The sequence below is a fragment of the Pimephales promelas genome, chromosome 25 (genome assembly GCF_988280905.1).
Source record: "Pimephales promelas chromosome 25, fPimPro1.hap1.1, whole genome shotgun sequence".
In the NCBI taxonomy this organism is placed as follows: domain Eukaryota; kingdom Metazoa; phylum Chordata; class Actinopteri; order Cypriniformes; family Leuciscidae; genus Pimephales; species Pimephales promelas.
In genome coordinates this window covers 26,473,963-26,497,313 of record NC_142793.1, presented here as the reverse complement: position 1 = coordinate 26,497,313, position 23,351 = coordinate 26,473,963, and the positions used below count along the sequence as shown (strand labels likewise).

At 43.9% G+C, this 23,351-nt stretch overlaps 4 protein-coding genes across 7 annotated transcripts in view; all 4 read right to left on the bottom strand.

Moving 5' to 3' along the window:
• Positions 1 to 2,386, bottom strand: part of adam10b (ADAM metallopeptidase domain 10b) — a 14,982-nt gene extending 12,596 nt beyond the window's left edge. Inside the window, exons 1-3 of the mRNA XM_039664175.2 lie at positions 2,220 to 2,386; positions 229 to 379; positions 1 to 116 (exon numbers count right to left, since the gene is read on the bottom strand). The exon at positions 1 to 116 is cut by the window's left edge and continues 3 nt beyond it. Coding sequence (XP_039520109.2) covers positions 1 to 116; positions 229 to 379; positions 2,220 to 2,292 — 340 coding nt within the window. The 5' untranslated portion in view covers positions 2,293 to 2,386. The remainder of the gene's footprint in view (positions 117 to 228; positions 380 to 2,219) is intronic.
• Positions 2,387 to 3,653: 1,267 nt separating this feature from the next.
• Positions 3,654 to 5,265, bottom strand: LOC120474068 (alpha-2-macroglobulin-like protein 1). 2 transcript variants are annotated; one of them, XM_089127990.1, is made up of 3 exons: positions 4,909 to 5,265; positions 3,904 to 4,833; positions 3,654 to 3,828 (listed from the first exon to the last, which is right to left on the bottom strand). In XM_089127990.1, exons 2-3 carry the CDS (start codon positions 4,003 to 4,005, stop codon positions 3,658 to 3,660), a joined length of 273 nt encoding a protein of 90 aa, XP_088984116.1. In that variant the 5' UTR covers positions 4,006 to 4,833; positions 4,909 to 5,265; the 3' UTR covers positions 3,654 to 3,657. The 2 variants fall into 2 exon arrangements, with proteins under 2 accessions (XP_088984116.1, XP_039520045.2); XM_039664111.2 differs by lacking the exon at positions 3,654 to 3,828 and having other exon boundaries at positions 4,317 to 4,833.
• Positions 5,266 to 5,390: 125 nt separating this feature from the next.
• LOC120474004 (pregnancy zone protein-like) lies at positions 5,391 to 8,562 on the bottom strand. 2 transcript variants are annotated; one of them, XM_089127988.1, is made up of 10 exons: positions 8,453 to 8,562; positions 8,295 to 8,379; positions 8,118 to 8,227; positions 7,929 to 8,036; positions 7,651 to 7,818; positions 7,519 to 7,580; positions 7,355 to 7,414; positions 7,059 to 7,271; positions 5,925 to 6,983; positions 5,391 to 5,849 (listed from the first exon to the last, which is right to left on the bottom strand). In XM_089127988.1, the coding sequence occupies exons 7-9, from the start codon at positions 7,355 to 7,357 to the stop codon at positions 6,759 to 6,761; spliced, it is 441 nt and encodes a 146-aa protein (XP_088984114.1). In that variant the 5' UTR covers positions 7,358 to 7,414; positions 7,519 to 7,580; positions 7,651 to 7,818; positions 7,929 to 8,036; positions 8,118 to 8,227; positions 8,295 to 8,379; positions 8,453 to 8,562; the 3' UTR covers positions 5,391 to 5,849; positions 5,925 to 6,758. The 2 variants fall into 2 exon arrangements, with proteins under 2 accessions (XP_088984114.1, XP_088984113.1); XM_089127987.1 differs by having other exon boundaries at positions 7,519 to 7,818.
• A 3,915-nt stretch (positions 8,563 to 12,477) lies between these two features.
• cntn1a (contactin 1a) overlaps positions 12,478 to 23,351 on the bottom strand; it is a 30,412-nt gene continuing 19,538 nt past the window's right edge. The window contains exons 11-24 of one of the 2 annotated variants that reach the window (XM_039664179.2): positions 22,531 to 22,651; positions 22,290 to 22,440; positions 21,482 to 21,609; positions 21,176 to 21,348; positions 20,580 to 20,724; positions 19,977 to 20,135; positions 19,400 to 19,549; positions 18,291 to 18,361; positions 17,640 to 17,874; positions 17,451 to 17,548; positions 16,724 to 16,913; positions 16,391 to 16,509; positions 15,816 to 15,969; positions 12,478 to 13,711 (exon numbers count right to left, since the gene is read on the bottom strand). In XM_039664179.2, the coding sequence (XP_039520113.2) occupies positions 13,632 to 13,711; positions 15,816 to 15,969; positions 16,391 to 16,509; positions 16,724 to 16,913; positions 17,451 to 17,548; positions 17,640 to 17,874; positions 18,291 to 18,361; positions 19,400 to 19,549; positions 19,977 to 20,135; positions 20,580 to 20,724; positions 21,176 to 21,348; positions 21,482 to 21,609; positions 22,290 to 22,440; positions 22,531 to 22,651 (1,974 nt within the window). In that variant the 3' untranslated portion in view covers positions 12,478 to 13,631. The remainder of the gene's footprint in view (positions 13,712 to 15,815; positions 15,970 to 16,390; positions 16,510 to 16,723; positions 16,914 to 17,450; positions 17,549 to 17,639; positions 17,875 to 18,290; positions 18,362 to 19,399; positions 19,550 to 19,976; positions 20,136 to 20,579; positions 20,725 to 21,175; positions 21,349 to 21,481; positions 21,610 to 22,289; positions 22,441 to 22,530; positions 22,652 to 23,351) is intronic. The other variant, XM_089127631.1, reaches the window with a different exon arrangement.

Sequence of the window (23,351 nt, the reverse complement as noted above, 5' to 3'; positions counted from 1 at the left end):
AGATCTCTCCAGTATAGATGTGTGAGGTGTCGTACTCCAGTTCTCCTCCGCTCATCTCCAGTTTGAAGTCTTCGGAGAACAGCCGTGTGTCTCGCTTCATCCGCAGGTTGAAGTGTCTGCAGGTGGAAAACACGCATTTCAAACATGACGGCTATTTTACAAATGTTTTCAGTGGCAGAACCAGTAAGTGTGTGTGTGTGTGTGTGTGTGTGTGTGTGTGTGTCTCACCTGCCGTGCGCGTGGAACTGCAGCTCCAGCTCGCGCTCCGAGTGTGTGAGCGCTCTCCTGGCCCGCTGGTGCCGGTCCTGAAGCTGATCCGGGTCGTACGACAGGCCCTCGTAGTGACGGATGTACTTGTTCAGGGGGTTGCCATAGTAACCTGCTCACCACACAGACACCAGCGTTAGAGATTGGGCCGCGGTGATCACATGACTCACACACACCATATTTGATTTTCTCACTTTTGCTGCAACCACTCACAAAAATATATATTTCAATCTATTTACAGTCAGAAAATTACAAAATATCTTCATGGACCTGATCTTCATCTTAAAGGGTTCTCTTTAAATGAGCATTAGCCCATCGAGCCATCCTCGGCGTATGTGACTCTCTCCTGTCAGACGAACACAATCAGAGTTATAATAAAGTTTTTATATTATTATTATTATATCGTTATATTAAACATGTCCAGGCTCTTCACAGCTTTATAATGGCACTGGGTTGCAACAAACAGTTAAAGATCAAAATCATGCATCTATCCGCCGTAAACGCACATCACGCGGCTCTGGGGTTAGCAAACGCCTTCTGAGGCAAAACTATATGTGTTTATGTTAGAAAAATATTCATATTTAACATGTTACAAAGTACAATTCTAGCTTTCTGCCAAACGTACGGCTTGAGGGAGAGTAAATCATGGGCTAATGCTCATTTAAAGAGAACTAACCCTTTAATAACCTAATGATTTTTGGCATGAAAGAAAAATAGATAATCTTGCCCCAACAGTGCTGTTATATGAAATATGATCATTCCTGTGCTGAACATCTGAAGGTCTTGATGAAGATGAGCACTAATATTTAATATGTATAATGAAACATTCACTCGCTGCATGACGAGTGGAGCACTGGATCATTATTCTTGCAGTTTTCTGGGTTTATTCTGTCAGATTATTCTGTCACAACATAAACATTGTCCTGATTTGAAATTGACGTTAACTGAAACAAAAAAGCATTAAAATAAACTAGTTATTTTTGTAAGTTAATTTGAATGAAAATTATAAAAATTAAGTAAGACCAAAACTAAACTTAAAAATAAGTTTAAAAAAATGATTAAAACTTGAACTAAATTGAAAGCACTGGATGGGTGGATGGATGGAGGGGTGGATGATGGATGATGGATGGAGGGGTGGATGATGGATGGGTGGGATCACGAGGGTCATGTGATCTGCCAGCCCATATACATATATATATATATATAGAGAGAGAGAGAGAGAGAGAGAGAGAGAGAGAGAGAGAGAGAGAGAGAGAGAGAGAGAGAGAGAGAGAGAGAGAGATGCCTAATTTCTTAACTGAAAACCAATTTACCAAATCATTTTCACCTTTTTAATGCCACAGAATGTGACATCACGAAAGATATGATTTTGACACCATTTAATAATGAGGAATGATTGCTGTCATCTCATAAATGGACAAATACTGGTGTATTAATCAGATATAGCGCTGTAATAATCAGATCTAACACTGACTGGTTTATCAGTCGTAAAGAGCTCATCGGTGTAATATAGGCCCAATTCATACACAGAAACAAAGATGATGAGTATGAAATATATGCAGCTTCGTTATAACACAATCACCTTCATGTGTCACTATATGAATGATATTGCCTGATTATTGAGAAATGAATCAGGACTGAAGATGATGTGTTTATGGGAGTGTTGATGTAATCATCCATCTTAAGCTGGATGTGTGTCCGCTCAATCTCGACCCACTCAACACATCTGAGCTCAGAGACCGAACCCGTCCACGGACCCGCTCGCCACAGAAGCCGTCGAGAACGCCGAGGAGAACGCGTTCGTCCGGGGAACACCGCAATAACGGTCGCGGTGATCGGGGATCTGGGAATAACGGTCGCGGCTTTAGCATTAGCACAGATAGCATTAGCACGGAGCCTGACTGAATAAAGCCGAACCGGGTCGAAACACTCGCTCACACACACTCACTCACCTCGAGCGGACCGGAAAGCGCATGAGAGGCACAACAGCACCGAGAACACGACCGTCATCGCCGATAAATGCATGTTTAGCGCATGGATGATGGACGGGCTGGGTTTTATTGTTTACAGCTTCAGTCTCGGGTTTGGGGCTTTGCGTGCTGACGTCAGACGCACTGAGACACGAGCACGAGCCCCTCCCCCACGCCCGAGCAGCAGAAAGAGCAAAGTTGCTTTTGTAAATCAGAATTATGGGATATAGAAGACGAGTCCAATGAAATAAATCTGAATGACTTTATGAAATATTATTTATGAGGTTTATATTAGTCTGCCAGTAAGCGGAGTCATGTTTACAGCAGTTTTACAAAGGAAGTTCAGATATAGTGCGAGGCAGTTTCTACTTTCGGGATGTAATGTCATGCTGTAATTACCGTCTTATATGACATTATTTCTCCTTCTTACAGGCCTTAAACACGCATGAACATGCAGCTGTAGATCCAGCTTTACACAGACAGAGTATCTGCATTACTGTATTTAAACATGACTGCACACAATAGGTTAATGTTCACCAAACTAAATAGAATTTATTCTTGTAGTTTTTGTCACAAAGTCTGTTGTGTTTCCATGGGGTCTCCATTCATCCTGGAACTACATTTCCCATAATCCTTGTTTGTTCCCATCGCTTGTGATTGTAGGCTACCCAGCTCTTCCCATTTATGTTGTTGGTGTCTGTTCATAATATCCCGTCTCTGTCAGTTCATTACTCATTATGTCACTCGTCTACTCTAAAGCCTGGTTTCAAGTTTGTTCTCGGTTTTGTTCATTTGCTCTGACTGAATAAATGATTTGACACTAGCATCTGAAGGGGGTGATCAACATCCTTTGCCTTACGTATTTCTTTTATAAAATCAATAATTACGTACATTCATTATTACTTAATCATTTACTGACATGTGTATATATATATATATATATATATATACACACACATACATGTATAAATATACAATTATATCTATTTATAGATGATTAGGATTCTGATTATTTGTACTTTGACTCTTGCATGGATGGTAATTGTGATTGCCCTGATTACTTTATTGCTAACGATGGTTTTACTGTTATTATTCCAGTGTCCATGACTAGCAGAAAAACCCTGAACGTTCAAACTAAAGGAATTCTGCCGATGAACAAAAGCATCAAAACTACAAACAAATCCTGTCGATGGACACTGAGGGTCAAACTGAGGAAAGCCTCTCAGAAAACACACTGTAAAAAATTATTCTGATTTTAACGGTAAAAGACTGTTTAAATGCGACGGACAGACTTCCGACCGTCAAATTAAAAGATCACATTCAGTAACAAAAGCTAGTTTGTTTTGTTTTTTTAAACAAAAAACAAAAGCTAGTATAGACCATTACAACATAAAAGACTACATTTTAATTTTATTTCATTTTATTTCAGGCACACAGACACCCCTTGAGCACTCAGACGTCTTCCTGGCTCCATGATCCGGACGCTCTGATCTACAGCACTGAGGCTACACAGAGATCCCGCTTGAGCAGAAACCATCAGAACGTTTCCCTCCGCAGGAACAGCCGTAGCTGGAGAAAACGGCAGAGACACCTGGAACAAGGACCAACACGCTGTAGGACACACACCAACATTCCCATATTGAAAAATAGCCACATCATACAGTACCTGGTTCTGGAAACACATATCAGTATCAAACGGCACACTAGCAGCAACTGCATTCTCACTGGGAAGAACACTGTAGACCAGAATCTGCACTGCTGGAGCCATATCGACGCTTACAGACAACTGGAACGTCTCGGAGCCGCTTGTGACTACATCACCAGCCTTTGCTTTGACCGTCTGAAATCCATGGAGGATGATCACTCCTTTGGAAAATACCTGACAGAAGACATGGGTGTGCAAGTTGCGTAACAAACAGACCAGACTTACAAAACTTAACTACAAAACTAATGTCCACTCACCATATAGATTGTCAGCACTGTAGCTACTAGCCTCTCCAACAAATGTGGACTGACGGACGGAACGAACAACCGACGGACGGAAAGAACGACCGACGGACGGACGGAACGATGGAACGAACGACCGACGGACACGGACGGAGCGGCCGACAGACGGACGGACGGAACGAACGACCGACGGAACGACCGACGGATGGAACAACGGAACGGACAAAACATTAAAAGATCACATTCAGTAACAAAAGCTAGTATAGACCATTACAACACAAAAGACTACATGTTTTCATTTTTTCTTAAAGTCATGTACCAATTTCTAGAACAAGAATCAAACTAACAGACATACTGACACTGAAGTTGCGACAAAAACTCAGGCCCTTGTACTTCAGACACTGAGGTACACTGAAGTGGCATCCTAATCAGAAGTGCCACACACTGAAATATTCAGATTTAAAGCCCAAACAAAAACCTGATTGAGGCACACAGACACCCCTTCAGCACTCAGACGTCTTCCTGGCTCCAGGATCCGGACGCTCTGATCTACAGCACTGAGGCTACACAGAGATCCCGCTTGAGCAGAAACCATCAGAACGTTTCCCTCCGCAGGAACAGCCGTAGCTGGAGAAAACGGCAGAGACACCTGGAACAAGGACCAACACGCTGTAGGACACACACCAACATTCCCAAATTGAAAAATAGCCACATCATACAGTACCTGGTTCTGGAAACACATATCAGTATCAAACGGCACACTAGCAGCAACTGCATTCTCACTGGGAAGAACACTGTAGACCAGAATCTGCACTGCTGGAGCCATATCGACGCTGACGGACAACTGGAACGTCTCGGAGCCGCTTGTGTCTGCATCACCAGCCTTTGCTTTAACCGTCTGAAATCCATGGAGGACAATCACTCCTTTGGAAAATACCTGACAGAAGACATGGGTGTGCAAGTTGCGTAACAAACAGACCAGACTTACAAAACTTAACTACAAAACTAATGTCCACTCACCATATAGATTATGTCAGCACTGTAGCTACTAGCCTCTCCAACCAATGTGGACTGATGGACGGACGGACGGACCGAACGACCGACGGACGGAACGAAACGAACGACCGACGGACGGACGGAACGAACGACCGACCGACGGACACGGATGGAACGGCCAACAGACGGACGGAACGACCGACCGACGGACGGAACGAACGACCGACGGAACGACGGAACGGACAGAACATTAAAAGATCACATTCAGTAACAAAAGCTAGTATAGACCATTACAACACAAAAGACTACATGTTTTCATTTTTTCTTAAAGGCATGTACCAATTTCTAGAACAAGAATCAAACTAACAGACATACTGACACTGAAGTTGCGACAAAAACTCAGGCCCTTGTACTTCAGACACTGAGGTACACTGAAGTGGCATCCTAATCAGAAGTGCCACACACTAAAATATTCAGATTTAAAGCCCAAACAAAAACCTGATTGAGGCACACAGACACCCCTTCAGCACTCAGACGTCTTCCTGGCTCCAGGATCCGGACGCTCTGATCTACAGCACTGAGGCTACACAGAGATCCCGCTTGAGCAGAAACCATCAGAACGTTTCCCTCCGCAGGAACAGCCGTAGCTGGAGAAAACGGCAGAGACACCTGGAACAAGGACCAACACGCTGTAGGACACACACCAACATTCCCAAATTGAAAAATAGCCACATCATACAGTACCTGGTTCTGGAAACACATATCAGTATCAAACGGCACACTAGCAGCAACTGCATTCTCACTGGGAAGAACACTGTAGACCAGAATCTGCACTGCTGGAGCCATATCGACGCTTACAGACAACTGGAACGTCTCGGAGCCGCTTGTGACTACATCACCAGCCTTTGCTTTGACCGTCTGAAATCCATGGAGGATGATCACTCCTTTGGAAAATACCTGACAGAAGACATGGGTGTGCAAGTTGCGTAACAAACAGACCAGACTTACAAAACTTAACTACAAAACTAATGTCCACTCACCATATAGATTGTCAGCACTGTAGCTACTAGCCTCTCCAACCAATGTGGACTGACGGACGGAACGAACGACCGATGGACGGAAAGAACGACCGACGGACGGACGGAACAAACGAACGAACGAACGGAACGGCCGACGGACTGATGGAACGAACGACCGACGGACTGATGGAACGAACGACCGACGGACAGACACGGAAGGAACGAACGGCCGACGTACACAGACGGAACGGCCGACAGACGGAACGAACGACCGACGGACACGGACGGAGCGGCCGACAGACGGACGGACGGAACGAACGACCGACGGAACGACCGACGGATGGAACAACGGAACGGACAAAACATTAAAAGATCACATTCAGTAACAAAAGCTAGTATAGACCATTACAACACAAAAGACTACATGTTTTCATTTTTTCTTAAAGTCATGTACCAATTTCTAGAACAAGAATCAAACTAACAGACATACTGACACTGAAGTTGCGACAAAAACTCAGGCCCTTGTACTTCAGACACTGAGGTACACTGAAGTGGCATCCTAATCAGAAGTGCCACACACTGAAATATTCAGATTTAAAGCCCAAACTAAAACCTGATTGAGGCACACAGACACCCCTTCAGCACTCAGACGTCTTCCTGGCTCCAGGATCCGGACGCTCTGATCTACAGCACTGAGGCTACACAGAGATCCCGCTTGAGCAGAAACCATCAGAACGTTTCCCTCCGCAGGAACAGCCGTAGCTGGAGAAAACGGCAGAGACACCTGGAACAAGGACCAACACGCTGTAGGACACACACCAACATTCCCAAATTGAAAAATAGCCACATCATACAGTACCTGGTTCTGGAAACACATATCAGTATCAAACGGCACACTAGCAGCAACTGCATTCTCACTGGGAAGAACACTGTAGACCAGAATCTGCACTGCTGGAGCCATATCGACGCTTACAGACAACTGGAACGTCTCGGAGCCGCTTGTGACTACATCACCAGCCTTTGCTTTGACCGTCTGAAATCCATGGAGGACAATCACTCCTTTGGAAAATACCTGACAGAAGACATGGGTGTCCAAGTTGCGTAACAAACAAACCAGACTTACAAAACTTAACTACAAAACTAATGTCCACTCACCATATAGATTGTCAGCACTGTAGCTACTAGCCTCTCCAACAAATGAATACTCCACGGTCACTGGAAACGAAGCACCACATTTGAGCGGCTGATTGAGCTTCACTATAGTCAGTTCACTAAACAATGGGTTGTCAGGTGTAAGAAGTAGGAGAAGCTTAACAAACCTTGTATCTGTAGTGAAGTATGGCGATTCATAACCATAAGAAACCTCTGGTTTAGCACTCGCCTGGGGAAGATCAAACTTAATCAGTTTCATGCTAGAGAAAGTCTTAATTTTTACAAAATACAAGTCGTACCACCAGATTCAGATCAGCCTTAAGATTAGCAGTGTTTAGGGAGAGCGCAGCCCGTCCATTCTTGTTTGTGGTTAGATTCAACAGCAGTTTGTTGGGCCAGTTGCTCCCCTCCATGAGATATACAGCTTTGTTTGTAATGGACACCATTGCAGATTGACACCATTACATCTGCAAGAGAAAGTCCAAACAAACAGTGAAGAATATCAACTTTGTGGCTTAAAGTGGATGTCTTGTAAAGATGATAAAGAGTATATGGTTGAGATCAGCCAATAGCTCACCTGTTCCCTCCTCAGTATCATTCACATTTACAAGAAATGAGTCTTGCATTTGGTGTTGAAAAACACTGACGCATCAACAGTAAGAGAGGCACAGCCTGTGGCATTCATCTGGTAGGAGAACAAAGACACAATTAAGTCAAGCATAGGCAAAAGGAAAACCCTCATTGGTAAGGCAGGAGTCACACACACCTGTGGTTTGAGTCAGGCACTGTCTGGTCATGATGAAGCAGACTGTATGGAAATGGATCACGGCACACTTCTCTAAGGCTTGCCCAGGTACAGGTTGGCCATATGTACATCTGGGAAACATCAGAACAAGATAAAGAACTGACCAACCACAAGACAAGAAAATAAAGCATCACTTACTTGGCACAAGACTCAACTTTCAATCCCATAACTGCAACGCTGTAGGTCTGCTGTGCGTTTACGGTCACGTCAAACTTGGGCAAAACTAAACCAGAAGCAAAGTGCTTTAGGTTAAGGCCTCAGATCTGTCATTGAACTTTCCTTACACAACAACTTACCGTATTTTCACCTCAAACTTGGGAGACTAGTGTCGGGACTCTTCACTCCATGGCTACTCCATTCGGCGACGCCATGGCCTAGTCGCGGTCGCCTAGGTCTTTGTGTCTCACTGCCTAATCGCTTCTCCGGCTACATGGATGTGCTCCATCACCTCCGGTAATCCCCTTGGTAGTGTTGGGACTCTTCACTCCATGGCTACTCCATTCTGAAACGCCGCCGTGGGATGCAGTCCTGAGTGTGGGCTGGTGCTCCGTCTGCTCTTCCCTGCTCAAGGCCGTCCCCCCGGCTGTCACAACCACCTGCACCAACCTTTTCACAGTTTTATTCGACGGCCGGCCGGCCGGACGGGGGGGGGGTGCGGACAGACGGACGGCCGGGGACGGACGGCCTGGGGGGCCGGACGGCCGGGGGGGGGGGGATGGACGGACGGCCGGGGGGGGGGATGGACGGACGGCCGGCCGGCCTGGGGGGGGATGGACGGACGGCCGGGGGGGGCCGGGGGGACGGACGGACGGCCTGGGGGGGACGGACGGACGGCCTGGGGAGGACGGACGGACGGGGGGGAGATGGACGGACGGCCTGGAGGGCCGGATGGCCAGGGGGGGGGACGGACAGATGGCCGGGGACGGACGGACAGATGGCCGGGGGGGGGGGGACGGACGACCGGGGGGGGGCGGATGAACGGCTGGGGGACGGACGGACGGACAGATGGCCGGGGGGGACGGACGGACGGCCGGGGGGGGACGGACGGACGGACGGATGGACGGCCTTAAGCAGGGAAGAGCAGACGGAGCCCCAGCCCACACTCAGGACTGCATCGCATGGCGGCGTCACAGAATGGAGTAGCCATGGAGTGAAGAGTCCCAACACTACCAAGGGGATTACCTGAGGGGAGGTGATGGAGGTGGAGCACAGAGAAGCGATGAGGCAGTGAGACACAAAGACCTAGGCGACCGCGACTAGGCCACAGCACCGACTCCCTGAAGTGGAAGCAGCGATCATTTGTCCACTGACCAATCCGGTTATCTTTGTCCGTTAGGTTATATTAACCCCAACCATCTGCACAGAAAGAGAAGTGCAAAAAGCTGCTTTGGCTCCATTCAAAGTCTTACACCGAAGCAAACTCACCTCCACCACGACCAGATTCTACTGCAAGACAGACAGGAATAATAAACATTTACAAGCGGCCATTGAAGTTGAAATTTCTGCATCTTAAAAGAACCTGCATTTAATTTGTTTTCATTTATGGTCAGAACACTCAAAATGGTGAAACATCTGTTCTCTTCAGTTGCTCTGAAGACCTTCAACCTTCAGCTTCTGCACCGAATCTAGATCTACCCGAGGAGCCTGTAGAGAACTTCAGTTAACATACAAGAAACCGAGACAAAAAGAGCCACACGCATCTAGAGTCTAGACCTGGAAACAAAAGAAGCAGTGAAAGGGTTTTGAAAGGGGTTTCAGAAGAGTTATGCATAATTTGGAGTCAGATCCAGACTCAATCACCGCAGGGAAATTCACCATGAATAACCTGTGGGAAAAAACAAACAAACACAGGACCATCATCTATTTGATCACTGATGGCGACAAACGAAGAGTAGTAGGCTAATGGTGTTGAAGGAAAGCTTCAGTGGTTCACAAAGCTTATTTTCACCATCTATAAAGTTTAGTAAACAACTCCAACATAAAAACAGAATGCTTCTGTTCACTTCAAAGCCTAATGGCACTGACCTGGTTCAAGTCCATCAACAGCAAAGAGAAAAAGGGTGAAAATGAGCTTCTTCCAAACACAAATCTCCCTCACAGACACGAGGACAAATCACCCAAGACTAACCTTTATCAAGTCACTCTTATCAGACGTGCTTTTCTTAAGATATATGATTTCACTGTTACTGAAGCGTCTCTGAATCATCTCTACACTGACGACAGCGATATATATCTTAATACAGGCTATCAGGAACGCATTCATCTCGTTAATTCAATTAATTAACCACCACCTGGCAGCAATTAATGTTTTCATTTGATTAGGAGTTCCAACTGGCATTGATTTGAAACACGACACATTATGGAGGTTAGCGGGACGAAATATAGCCTATATATTGAAGATATTAGCCTACTGAACATTTATTTGACCATAGCAAAAGTAAGTTTCTTGTGTTAATTTTAGACAATTCTGATATTATTTTATCTTATATCTGTTAATTAACAGTTGAGATAGTTCTTGAATGCTGATCTGACAGCAGAAGACAGACTAGCCGGGTTTAAATCGAGTAAATATGAGAGTGATTTGCGCGCAGAGACCTTCGCGAAAACTCTTCTCCTGATTCACAAATACTTCGTAAACGTCGATGTGAAATGTGTGTGTTAATGAATTCCAACCTGTCGTAAATGGGATGCGCGTTCACGTTCATTTTCAATTACCGTAAATGCACTATTAAAAGTTATTAATTCAGGCAGGACAGAAGGCCTAGGTGTGAAATGCATATACAAATTATATAGACCATTTCACAAGATGTAAACAACACTGGTCCGGAAGCACTTCCTGTTTTAGTTTTTTAACACTACATAAAAGCTGGGATAAAATACAACCAACAGAACATTTAAAAATGAATCAAAAAGTTAAACAAACATCTTTAAGATGTTTTCTTTACATGTGAAATAAAGAAAACCGTTACAAACTGAAACAGGAAGTGCTTCTGGACCAGTGTTGTTTACATCTTGTGAAATGGTCCTCGAATGTGTTGGAATATTTCACCATTATCAGCCTTTTCACCGTCTGTATCACTCCGCCTGTCTGTGTTTGCCCAACTTGCATTATTAAGCCAGTAGGTGGCGACAAGTGACTGTCTTTATGAGTGCACAATTGAACTTTAACTTAACAGATTAGTGCCAAAAATATTGATTTGCTAACCTTAGAAAGAAACTGGTTGCTGAAACCAATCTTTAATGCTAATATGTAAATTGCTCCTTTTTCTCTGGACACAAAAAGATTGCACTGGTGTTTGATTGAAAATAACATCTATGTAAAATAATCCTCGAAAGATTTCTCATTAAGGCCATTCCTGTTTGGAATATGGATTGTGTATTGTCAACAATAAGCAGAAACATTCTGCATTTGCATCCAAGCATGGATCATTCATTTCAACATCCTCAGTCTCATATTTAAGAATCTGTAATATTTTATGCTACTGCCCACTGATATGCTTTTAAAGCTATTGTTATACCATTTTTATGACCTTCAAACACCTTAAAATGCACACATGTAGGTCTGAGAAATCCACATTTTCTCAGGGGATTATGCCCCTGAACCCCCCTGACTTCCTCACCTTTGCATGTGTGTGACAGTGTGGTAATGTGGGCTGGTGTGGTTATAGTGCCACCAGAGATGTTTTTTCTTAACCAGTCACTCTGCCCCGTGTATAGGCCTGCAATACACATTATTCTCTGTATCGAATCATGTTATCTTATTCCCCACCCCAGCCCCTGATGTTTCGGGTTCAGCCCCTGATGTTTTTAAAACCTAGAAACGCCCCTGACGGCCAATGGTCATCATCACACTGCCACTGGACGTCATCTGGACCTGACAAGAACACACAACCTCACATTTGGGACAGACCATGAAAAGGGGCTAGATGGATATTTGTAAATGTTTAAAGGAAACGCATGTAGCTTATCTCAATCCTGAGTTTGAAACTCATTTCCTCACTCATTTCTGCTTGTAGTTTAAAGGTGCAGTGTGTAAGTTTAGCAGCATCTAGTGGTGAGGTTGTGAATTGCACCCAACAGAAGTTACGGTGGTGGCCGTCAGGAAGTGATGTCGTCGTCTGAGACAGCAGCGAGTAGCCAGTTCAGAATCAGCACTGAGGTTTCTTTACAAAGATATGTCTACTTTATTATTCAGCAGCTTCTTTGCCTGAAGAACAACATTGATTAAATGTTCTCAAGAATAGTGAGGTCCATATTTCAGCACTTGTAATCATGTATTAAAATCATTTTGCGATAAAGAATGAGAAACTGACAGCAGACGTGTTTGTTTGGTCTCTATAAAGTTTAATTGAAGAGTTGAATGAAGCAGGTAATAATCACGGACAGGTTAGTCTAGTTAAAGAGCCGGACCTGTGCTTGAACTGAACCAATGAGTATGAAGACCAGTCCATTCAATCCCATCATGCATCTGGCCTCTGAATAACTGCAGGCCGCTAAATCTCAAGGCATCCATGCGTTTGGCAAATCTCTCTCACGCAGATGAAGATCAGGAGAAGCTTCATCATCATCATCATCATCTTTAAACACAAGACCCTTCTGATCCTGTACGAGCGTTTCTCCTGATCAATAACACAAAATATACGTCCATCATCAGATGAATGGCCAATCGTATCATCCGTTTATAAAGGAGTGAACAGAAATCATAAGATTTCAGAACTGGAATGAATCAGTTTTTGTTTGAATCAGCAACACTTGAATATAAAGTTCAGACTGAAATGTTCATTAAAGTTAGCGGTGCAGCGACTGTTACAAACATTATTCTGAAAATAAAACGCCGTTAAATGACATTCATCACGAATCACCTGCGAACGACAGAATGATACAGTCAAAACAAAAGCGTTCGTGCCAAAGAATCAATTATAAATCACTGAATCTGTTCATCACGCTCGCTTATATTCATTCGCTCGTTTCATCGAAACACAAACGCATTGGTTTACATCAGCTGATCATGTCTCATCAGACACAAACGTCCACTTCATTCAGCCGCTGACGCTCCAAAGCACAAATTATAGTTCAAAAAATCGACAGGTATGCTAATATAAAAATGGGTACGATACCGAATAGACCAATTTCTATATAAATTATTGCATATATAATAATCCAGTAAAAGTGAAAGAATCGTTTGCTTTGACTGTATCCGTCACAGAAATAAGAGAAAGCCACTGATCTGACGACGACATAAAGACGAACATGAGACGCTCAGACGCTGATCCGTCACCGCTGAACCTCACAGGAAGTCCCGCGGCAGCAGTTCCTGTGGCAGATCCTGCTGGACCAATCAGAGAGTGAGATGTTGTAAGGCATATTGAACTGACATTGAACACACGTTCTGTCCCGAATCTTCAGTCCGGACCGACTCGGGAACATGAGCGTGTTTCATCCGTGAGAGTTCGTCGAATCAGGACGAATCTACATTCAGAGAATCAAACTCAACAGAGCCGCGAGGAGCAGCGAGACCAAGAAGCTGAGAGACGGAGACGCCAGAGCCGCTGCACCTGCACACACACACACACACACACACACACACACACACACACACACACACACATGTTAGAAAACTATACAGATGAGTCGACTTTGTATTATAATAAAAAAACTTTACATGATGAACTCAACACTGTGCAGAACTGATTCATACTGAACTGAATCAACAATAAACTGAGTTGAATCAACACTGAACTGAATCAATACTGAACTGAATCAACATTAAACTGAGCTGAATCAACACTGAACTGAATCAATACTGAACTGAATCAACATTAAACTGAGCTGAATCAACACTGAACTGAATTAATACTGAACTGAATCAACATTAAACTGAGTTGAATCAACACTGTACTGAACTGAATCAATACTGAACTGAATCAACATTAAACTGAATTGAATCAACACTGAACTGAATCAATACTGAACTGAATCAACATTAAACTGAGCTGAATCAACACTGAACTGAATCAATACTGAACTGAATCAACATTAAACTGAGTTGAATCAACACTGAACTGAACTGAATCAATACTGAACTGAATCAACATTAAACTGAGTTGAATCAACACTGAACTGAATTAATACTGAACTGAATCAACATTAAACTGAGTTGAATCAACACTGTACTGAACTGAATCAATACTGAACTGAATCAACATTAAACTGAATTGAATCAACACTGAACTGAATCAATACTGAACTGAATCAACATTAAACTGAGCTGAATCAACACTGAACTGAATCAATACTGAACTGAATCAACATTAAACTGAGTTGAATCAACACTGAACTGAACTGAATCAATACTGAACTGAATCAACATTAAACTGAGTTGAATCAACACTGAACTGAACTGAATCAATACTGAACTGAATCAACATTAAACTGAGTTGAATCAACACTGAACTGAACTGAATCAATACTGAACTGAATCAACATTAAACTGAGTTGAATCAACACTGAACTGAATTAATACTGAACTGAATCAACATTAAACTGAGCTGAATCAACACTGAACTGAATCAATACTGAACTGAATCAACATTAAACTGAGCTGAATCAACACTGAACTGAATCAATACTGAACTGAATCAACATTAAACTGAGTTGAATCAACACTGAACTGAACTGAATCAATACTGAACTGAATCAACATTAAACTGAGTTGAATCAACACTGAACTGAACTGAATCAATACTGAACTGAATCAACATTAAACTGAGTTGAATCAACACTGAACTGAACTGAATCAATACTGAACTGAATCAACATTAAACTGAGTTGAATCAACACTGAACTGAATTAATACTGAACTGAATCAACATTAAACTGAGTTGAATCAACACTGTACTGAACTGAATCAATACTGAACTGAATCAACATTAAACTGAATTGAATCAACACTGAACTGAATCAATACTGAACTGAATCAACATTAAACTGAGCTGAATCAACACTGAACTGAATCAATACTGAACTAAATCAACATTAAACTGAGTTGAATCAACACTGAACTGAATCAATACTGAACTGAATCAACATTAAACTGAGCTGAATCAACACTGAACTGAATCAATACTGAACTGAATCAACATTAAACTGAGTTGAATCAACACTGAACTGAACTGAATCAATACTGAACTGAATCAACATTAAACTGAGTTGAATCAACACTGAACTGAACTGAATCAATACTGAACTGAATCAACATTAAACTGAGTTGAATCAACACTGAACTGAACCAATACTGAACTGAATCAACATTAAACTGAGTTGAATCAACACTGAACTGAACTGAGTCCACTTGGCTCCTCAGGGAAAAAACAAATGGTGATTGCATTCGCTTCCTATTTAAACCTTAATTAGATGCAAATCTTGCACGCAAATGTGCACTGGCACGTGCATTGGCACATTGGCAAGTCCAACTGTTTTCTTATTTCGTTCAGTTAATGCTTACTTAATTTCAAGAAACAAAAGTGTCTTTGATTGAATCCAATGCGATTGGCTCTGGATAAAAGCATCTACCAAACGCAGAGAAATATAATGCCGAACTGCTCATGAATGAACTTGTGTATAAATGAGCGTTTGAGGAAGACGCTGACGGTTCTGTACCTGGGATCAACATGTGAGCGACGGCCCCGTCTCCGCCCTCGCTGTGAGCGCGCACCTCCACCAGGTAATCCTCCTTCATGCGCGGCAGGTCGATGGACTGCTTCTCCGTGGTGTACAGCATCCCGCTGGTCTGCCCGTCCTTCCGGTACAGGATCTGAGGGAGGATCGTTACGTGAGTCAAAGCTGCAGCTCATATCAGAAACACGTTTAAAAGAGGCTAATTAGCGTAAGACAAGTTCCATGACGACTCGGCCGGTAAAACGGCTGTTAACGTGGATATATAACGTCATATCTCAATGGCTTCATAAAAGCCTAAAACAATAACTATGATTATTCTGAACATCTCACTAGAATGAAAGTTTGAGTCCTGCCAGATTTACTCTGAGAAAGCTGCAGTTTAAATGTAATATACACTGGAGAACGCACATGTTCTCTACACTGATGATGTATTTGTGAAAGCGAACATGTTCATAGTTATTTTAGAAAGAGGCATGAAACTAATATTAGACCCAAAGTGATGTACGCTAAAACTGATGATGTATTGATTGAGATATAGATGTGCATGTTCATCTGACCTTATATCCGGCCACGTTGGACTCGTTGGCCAGCGACTGCACCTTCTCCCAGCCGATGTTGATGGTGGCGCTGCTGTGGTGCTTCTTTGTGGTGAAGATCTTTGGCGGCTGACTGGGAGCTGAGGAACACCATCAGAACACAAACATCTCGTACTCGGACATTGAGTTGAATGTATTCTGACTATATTGACCGCACTTCTGACTCATATCTGGTCTTTAACTGTAAATCTACAACTCCCACAATCCCCCACAACCTCGAAATATGTATATGTGTATATTATTTGAGTACTCTGGACTGGTGGTTCAGTGTCGGGTCAGTGCGCTCAGACTCACGGGCTTTCTTGGTGTGGATCTTGTGTCTCTGGCTGGCGGGTCCGTACCCGGCGCCGTTGAACGCCCGCACCTCGATCAGGTAATGCGAGTCGGCCGTCATGTTGTCCAGGCGTGTGTGGTTCTCTCGACTCTGCACCGGGACCCACCGCACCGCCGCCTCGTTCTCCAGCGCCTCCCTCCAGTACCGGACCTGAGAGAGAACAGCCGAGTTCACACACATGCACAAGAGGTCATATGACTGTATGGTGTCTCCTGAATATATCTGTGAAACTTCAGCTCAAAATACCAGATCATTTATTATAACTCGTCAAATTTGCAGTGTCGTCTCGTCTGTGCTGACCACAGAACAGTTTCAGGCTCAGCTGGATCTTCTCCAGTGCGTTACAACTGGGCTCTGTCGACGCTCGCGAACCCAATGTCGCTGGTGTGTGTGAACATGCAGATTAAGGGCCGCTAATATTATAAACGAGCAGATTAAGGGCCGCTAATATTATAATAAGATCCTCTTCCGACGTCAGAAGGGGAGCGAAATCTGATCGGCTTGTTGTTTGACATGTTTGCAGAGAAAGGCTCGCCAGAACAAACTTACTGGGTTTCACTTTTCATGTTTTCTGGGTTGGCAGAAGCCCCGGGGACCCGATTACAGCACTTACACACGGACAAACTCAGATTTCCTATTTTCATGATATGTCCCCTTTAACAGAGACCAGTGTGTGTTGGGCCGTACCTGGTAGCCCTGGACGTTCTGCACCGGCACCCAGGACACCACGGCTTGTGTGGCCGACAGCGCTCTGGCCTCGGCGATGATGGGAGCGTCTGCAGGAACTGACACACACACACACACACACACACACACACACATCAGTCAGAGCTTCTACACCTGCATTAGCCGTGTGAGTCTGACTCAAGCACTCACCGTCCTGTGCCGACTCGATGAAGGCGCTGACGCTGAACGGACCCTCGCCCTGACTGTTGAAGGCCTTCATCTTCACCTCGAACCGGCTGGACGGGGGGATCTTGGGGTCTTTGTGGACGTACTTCCGGGCCTGTGGATCGGTGACCGTCACCCGCAGCCACTCGGGGTCGTTCTGAGGCTTGAAGGCGATGATGTAGCCAAAGTTACTGCCGTAGTAGTACTGCGACTGGACCGGCTGCGGACCAGAGCCACATCAGAACCGGAACCAGAACACAACAGAACCGGAACCAGAACACAACAGAACCGGAACCAAAATCAGAACCAGAACCAAAATCAGAACCATGAATCATGTTCTACAGAAAAAATGTTCTATAAATCAGGCAAATGATACACAAACAAACCTTTAGGATATAGAAACAATAACTACAATAACGATAACCTGTGTTTTTTGTTTGTTTCAGTTTTAACCAGCTGTCACTCACATGAGATCCACCAATAGCAAACCACAACCATCCAATCAATTCCCCATTAACACAATCAAGCCCCGCCCACATTTACTCTTGTTCCAGAAACAACTGAAGATGAGTGTCGGATGAAAATGACAAGAGAAAGTGTGTTTGCTGCTATCCATAATCATGTGAGCTACGGTACCGTCCATGTGATGGTGAGCTCACGACTGGCTCCGCCTCCTCCACCGATGTCTGACGGAGCCACGACCGGCCCTACAGAGAGAGAGAGAGAGGGAGAGAGAGGGTCAAACATTACATACATGACGGATGTTCACAGTGGCATTGCAATGCAGTTTTGTGTGTTCAGAATGCTTTTAATACTCAGTCAGTGTTGGAGGTTTACATCACTATCAGCAAAAACAAAGTCATGGTAATTATTACTTACTGAAGTACCAATATTAACTCTACTGGAATGAATTCAGTTATTATATCTCAAGACTGATAAAAAAAAAACTCTACATTTATTGAACCTAAATATTATTTTCTAACACAAAAATATCAATGTTGCTCAAAAATGTTTTCAAAAAATATATACTGTAGTTTGTATAAAGTTGCAGTTCTAATGTAAAGATGTTGCACTGGCGGATCAGTAGGGGGCGGCAGAGGGAAGACGACTATACAGTCTCCGCTGAACGCCGGACGCACACACACACTTTACTAATACACACACTCTACTGGAAACACTTCAGGAGTTGCCAATGAATATATGTGTCAGACATAGTACAAAAAAATATAATTAAATGATGTAATTTAGTATTTTTTGTAATTTAGTTGGTCACCTATAATAGCCCTGATGCAAACTCATGTGTACTAACAGCATTCGTTCTGAAAGTGTGTGTTGGATATGGGAATACGGTTAAATATATTTTACTGAAGTATTTTGAGACAAATATAACTGCATAAAATCATGACCAACATGATCACAACAGAAATAACAAACTCCAAAACAACAGATCAATTATGCATATAATGACAGTGTTTAATAATTTACCAAATTTGGTTCCTGCACTAAAAACTATGGATTTTTTTAGCATGTACGTAGCATTAGCATTGCACGGTTGAAGGATCGTGTAACGGTGTGGTGGTGATCGAAGATGAGGGTAAAACACGTGGTTAATTATGAAACGGAGCAGGACGGACACAACCACAGCTAGCATGAGCGGGAGCCGGCGCGGGACGGGGAGCCTGAGGTCAGACACACAGAACATGAGTGCGGCAGGTCAGGGGTCAGTGAAGGCCGACGGGACTCACGGGCTTCTCTGGTGGTGACGCGGGGTGAAGGGTCGCTCGGAGGGCCGGTGCCCAGTGTGTTGGTGGCCGTGACCCTGAACTCGTACTCCGTCCAGGGCGTCAGGTTGGTGACGGTGGCCATCTCGGCGTTTCCCTCCACCATCGCCGGAGCTGAAGACAGAAGAGCGGCTTCAGACCCGGACTAACGCTACAGCAGCGCTGCGTTTACATGGACACAACGATGAACCTGAATGTAGTTTTACACGACTGCTAAAAAAGTGATCGGGTCGATGTGTGTGTTTATACGTCACAAGCGTCGGATCGGGTTTAATCGTTAGACATGCGCATTTATGACACTTTATTCATCATGAACATCACACTATTTCTACGGCATTGCACATTCCTCAAGCCGGTCGAGTGTTTACATGTCCTCTCAATCGGATTATAAAGGGAATACAATCTGAGTGAGATTTTAATCAGATCCGGCCGATTCATTCCGATTGCCGGGGTTACTTTACTTGTCTATTCGGATTACGCTCAGATTACGAGGGTCCATGTAAACGCAGGCAGTGTCTGATGTGGAGCGTGCAGTTCTGACCGGTGGAGGCGTCTCTCCAGTCCTGCTCGCTGGCGTCTCTGTACTGGACGCTGTATGTGGAGATGGGGCTCAGGTTATCCGTCCCGTGGCTCCAGGTCACCCTCACACTGCTGGCCGTCACCTCGTCCACACGCACGCCACCGGGAGGACCTGGAGGGCCTGAGGAGGAGACATGAGGAGCACTCAAGGTTTAACTCTTCTGGATGAACACTACTGACTCATACGAGTGTTTATATTTTACTTCAGTAACTTTCAGCCATTCAGGACGAGCTGCACATGTTTTGATGCTGACCAAACACTGTTGTCCTGCAAATGAACAGTCGGAACAACACAATCAATCCTAACTAACTTTATCCGGACAGTAACTGTGTTCTAGATCTGCTGTAACTCTCTCTGTGTCTGTAATCTCCTGTTATCCCTGTAACGCTGCTGTGAAACTCTATATTGTTAAATCTCTGTAGAGATGAAGGAGACTCGGCTTGACTAATATATCCTCCAATAAGAGAGTCCCAGCGGCCTGACGCATTCACTGGATTTCTGTCGCTCGGCGTGTGGAGTAAAGCATTCTGGGATACGGGAAACTTCAGGTTCATCCCGCCTCACCTCGGACCACCAGCTCCGCGGCGGCCGTGACGTTGTCCACCGGCGTCTGAGCCGTACAGGCGTATCGTCCCGCGTGTCTCAGCTGCGCGTTACTGATCAGCAGCTCTGAGCTCGACGTCCCGGCCTGACCGCCCTGATTCACATCCTGACCAACGACAAGATAAGTTTGATCAACACACAAGACTGCAAGCGTAAAGTGAATAAAGAGTCACAACAACTGTGACGACAAAGAGGAACGATATCGCTGGAATCGGTCTCAGCTGAAGAACGGTAAAACACTGACAGCCAATCAGAATCATATCATCATAGTTATCAGAGTTATTGTTACAGTTATCATTACAGCGTTATTATTACCGTTACAGTTATCATCGTAATAGTTAAAGTTAGCGTTATCATCATAGTTAACTGTTACGATTACACTAATCATAGTTAACGTTACAGTTATCATCGTAATAGTTAACGTTACAGTTATCATCGTAATAGTTAACGTTACAGTTTTTAATATGGTTCTGGTTCTCGGAGTGAACAGGCCTTAAGGTCAGCTATTATTAATAATATTCATGTTTATTATCAGTATTATACAGACTGAAGTTCACCATCTTGTGCTCGTAATGCTCTCTGTCTCGGTCGAAGTCGATGACGTGCTCGTCGAGGGACCAGATGAAGGTGAGGTCAAGGGTCGGGTCATGTGACGCCGCACACTCCATCTTGGCGCTCTGGCCCACGCTGATGTCACCGTTCGACGGGGCCAGAGTGATCTTAGTGGCGTCTGAGGAAAGAAAGAGAAGTACAGTTATAATCATAGTTCCCGTTACAGTTATCATCATTATCGTTACCGTTACACACACACACACACACACACAGAGGCTGAACAGGATGTGTGTTGTGTTTCCATGTCGTACCCGTGACTAACAGCGATCCGGTGCTGTTCGCTCGGCCTCGGTCGTTCTCCGCGAAGCACGTGTATCTGCCTTCGTCTGATTTGGTGACGTTGAGCAGCTCTAAACTCCCGTCCGGCCGGATGAAAAGCCTGCGTGAGGAAGGAAAGGCTTTATTTGAGCAGGACGTGACGCTAGACAACTCAAGTCAAGTCTCCTGTATTTATATAGCGCTTTTTACAATACAGATCGTTACAGAGATAACAGGAAAATAATGCAGCAAAGTTGGTCTCTAAAATAGTGTCACAGTTGTAAAAACGTTATCATTTAGTTCATTTATATATATATATATATATAGCCACTCTGGAGAAAACCGTGATGTCATCGTCCAGCTCAGTGTGTCGAGCGAGTGTGTCGTAAGGGTTCCCACACCTCGGTTAAAGTCAAATTCAAGGATCTTTCAAGACCTTTCCAGGTCCGATACGCTCGAACTCGAGGACTCAAGGTGGGGACACATTTCAAGTGAGAGCAATGTTACATCGTGTTACCTCGTAAGATACAGTGTTACAGTTTTGAGTGAATGAACGGCTAAATGTAACACGTAAATACGCGTAACTTAAGTAAATCAAGCAAGCTAGTATGCATAGGGCACGAAGTGTTGGAGAAATAACTATTAGCGGACCGGAGAAATAATATGGAATTTGCACAAAATAAATTCAAGCACTTTCAAGGACCGTTATCTGTGTGCGTTTATTATAAAAACTTTGACTTTTTTTATAGATTCCCAACAGATTTAGGGAGCCCTGGTGGTGAGAGATGCGTGACCTCTGACCTGCTGGAGTTGTGCAGGAGCTCGGTTCCTTTGCTCCAGGAGATGCTGGGTCTCGGAGCCGCTCTGGGTCTGCAGTCGAACACCACACGGCCGTTTCGGGCCCCCAGGAGTTTAGCTTTCACGGGGTTCCACTCGAACGACGGTGCGCCGGCTGAGAAAACAACACAACACACACAGTCAATGGAGGAACATCTCAGGCTCCTGATGACCTCTGACCTCTGATCAATCAGAGTTAGCTCACCGAACACGCGGAGCTCGGCGTTGGCGTAGATCACGCCGTGACGGTTCTCAGCGATGCACTGATACATCCCTGAATCCTCAAACGCCAGATCCGTGAAGCGCAACTCGTGGTTCTTGGCGTGCTGATGGAGAGAATGAAGAACAGAGTCATCCGCCAACACCATCCGCTAACCCTAACCATCCGCCAACACCATCCGCCAACACCATCCGCCAACACTATCCGCTAACCCTAACCGTTCGCCAACACCATCCGCTAACACCATCCGCTAACACCATCCGCCAACACTATCCGCTAACCCTAACCATCCGCCAACACTCACACTCGACGCTTTCATTAATAAAACACCACCAACATCATATTCCGATTGCTTATCATCAGCCTCTGAGAACCAGCTCTTCAAACTGTAAAATAACATTGTAAGAAAGATAGTTTTCAATTAAAAAATGTAGGGAAAAAACTTACAAATAATTTTTACTGTATATATATATATATAAACAATTTAATAATTTATTTGATTAGATAAAAACATAAGATTTTTTTTAAACTAAACAGTTAAAAATAAAAACAGTTTAATTAATAAATAATGCAGTGAAAATCCATAATTTAATGCAAATTAATTCAAATAAATACATTAATAAATAAATAAAATATTAGATTTTCCCATTTTTTTTTTCATTTAATTAATCAAACATACATATATACATACATATATATATATATACACACTAATATATATATATATATATATATATATATATATATATAAGGTTTGATATACATATTATATGCATCATTATTACGTCAGAAGTCATGTTTGATTA